At 36.4% G+C, this 2294-nt stretch overlaps 1 protein-coding gene across 1 annotated transcript; it reads right to left on the bottom strand.

Annotated features, from left to right (window-relative positions):
• On the bottom strand, positions 1–2294 carry LOC104791600 (interactor of constitutive active ROPs 5-like; the record flags this gene model as incomplete). The annotated part of the gene is given in 4 exon segments (XM_010517523.1): positions 1–824; positions 944–1115; positions 1197–1293; positions 2214–2294. Coding segments are annotated over 3 exon segments (1016 nt in total), but the record flags the coding sequence as incomplete, so codon positions are not given.

Genomic DNA, 2294 nt, shown 5'->3' on the forward strand with positions numbered 1-2294 from the left:
GCCGTTTCCACTTTCTTCTCCATTGCACTCTTTAGAATTTGCAGCTCCATCTCCTTATCCATTAAACTCCCTCTCACTTCCATCAAATCCGATTCAAGCTTCTTCATAGCGTCCGTAAGCTCATCTTCTTTCTTCTTATCTATTAACTGTTCCCGCAAATCTTCGATTTCACCTTTGGTTCTGTTCAATTCTTCCGTTAACTCGGCCTCTCTCAGTGAATATCTTGACTTGACCGTCTCTGTTTGTTCGTAAGCGTTTCTTATCTGCAATGTGCTCTGTATATACTCTTCTTGGTACCTTGTCTCTGCTGCTTCAACTGCAGATTTCAGTTGGCTTATCTCACTCCTCGCAAGATTCATTGCTTCTTTCAGCTCTTCCACTTCCATTGATGATGATGAGTCTATACTATTTGCTCTTTCTTCCTCGAGCTGTCTAACGAGTTTCTCCAAAGACCTTGCCTCAAATCTAGACTGCTCTAACTCGGACTCGGACTCAAAGAGCTTTGATTTCAGTTTCTGAACTTCATTAATGGCAGAAGACAAAGCAGATGAATCCATTCCATGTTGTCTCTGCATAGCTTCAAGCTCAGACTGCCATGTCTTGTCTCGCTCCTGTGACAGTTTGCGCAGCTCCTCAATTCTTGAATCTTCCGAGGCATTGATCTCCATTAACTGATGTTTGGCATCTTCAGCTTCTTCTTGAGCTTCCTTCTTCAATGCTTCTGATCTGTTTAGCTCTTCTTTTGCCTTCTTGAGCTCTTCTTGAAGCTGAGATATCTGAGACTCCAGTTCTGGTATCCTTCCTCCTGTCCGCTTCTTCTGAATCTTGAAAAGCCAACAATCATATATACAAACTTCGATCACACGACTGAGTACTTCACAACATAATCATATACATACAACTTGTGTACGCCAAATCAACAAATCATTAAATGCAAAAGTACCTCATTGAGAGGGATTCTTGGAGAGCGACGATCAGCTACTACTTTCGGGATTTGAGTTTTCGATAGTGTCTTGGTTTTAGGATCGGATTCTGCTCCGCTTGGTTTGAGTCTCCGAGCAACCTTGGGAGCTGGTAAAGGAGATTTCTTATGTGGCAGCTCCAACGATCCGGGTCTATCACACACAACCACATTGAAACAGATCAAAAACTCCAAGAACATTACACAACAAGAAGCACAAAGTTGAGATAATCACCTTGATTTTGGAGTCTGCATTTTTTTGAGATCAAGAGGTTTAAAACCTTTTGTTTTTGGATATAATTTATTGCTTTATGATTGCTTCTTTGAATAATCTGACAAATAGAACATGAAGACAAATGAAATATGTGTGAGAAAGAAGTAACAGAGGAAAACAAACTTATCATAAGCATATAGACAACAAACTCAAGGGAGGAGATAGAAAGCTTAAGCAAGTGTACAAAAAAAAAACATAAGAATAACATTACACATTTAGCTTCAAAGAGACTCCTACTGCCACCAAACAAAAGCAAAGACACAGCAAATGAATATATGAAAATATTTAGAAACAAAGTTATTGTCAATGTCATGTCATCTATAAAATCCCCCCCAAAGATAAACCCTATTACAAGCAAAGAAAGTACCAAGCACCAATATCTTCCACATAATCTTTTTGGTTGTCAAGTCACCCAATTATAACTTATTTATTAAATAAAAATTTTGGAATTATTGGGGAGAAGAGACAGTTTCTTGTCATTTTGTAATGTGGGATTTGGTTTCATTGGGTGGATCTTCCCAAAAAAGAAACACAGATCCAAAAACAGAATTACCCAGAGAACAAAAAAAATGATTTTTTACATATACCTAAAACGAGAATCTTTTAACATTCTCTGCAAAAAGGGTTTTATTACATAAAGTCATATAAACAAACAGAAACACTTTTGCTTTTTGCAGGAAACACAAAGATTATGTTTTTTTGACTGAATCTTTAAGCTACCAACCAAAAATAAAAGAGTTAGCTGATTAGAGTAGAGATGTAAAAGCATATATAAACCTTAAACCAACCAAAGATTTACACTTTCTGCAGCAGATTAGTAGAAGAGAAAACAAAAACAACAAAACTAGTAAATACCTAAAAAGATTGATGATAAAAATCAAAGGGAACAAATCTTACTAAAAATTAGGAATATAAATCATGTGAAAGGAAGAGAAAATTATTGGAGTATTTGACAAAGTCGTGAAGAGAAGTATTCACCTATACCGTCGCTTTAGCTTCTTCTTCTTTTTTTTTTTTTTTTTTTTGTTGGAGAAATCCGATTAAAATTGACAAAACGAA

Source organism: Camelina sativa, chromosome 6, assembly GCF_000633955.1.
Source record: "Camelina sativa cultivar DH55 chromosome 6, Cs, whole genome shotgun sequence".
Taxonomy (NCBI): Eukaryota; Viridiplantae; Streptophyta; class Magnoliopsida; order Brassicales; family Brassicaceae; genus Camelina; species Camelina sativa.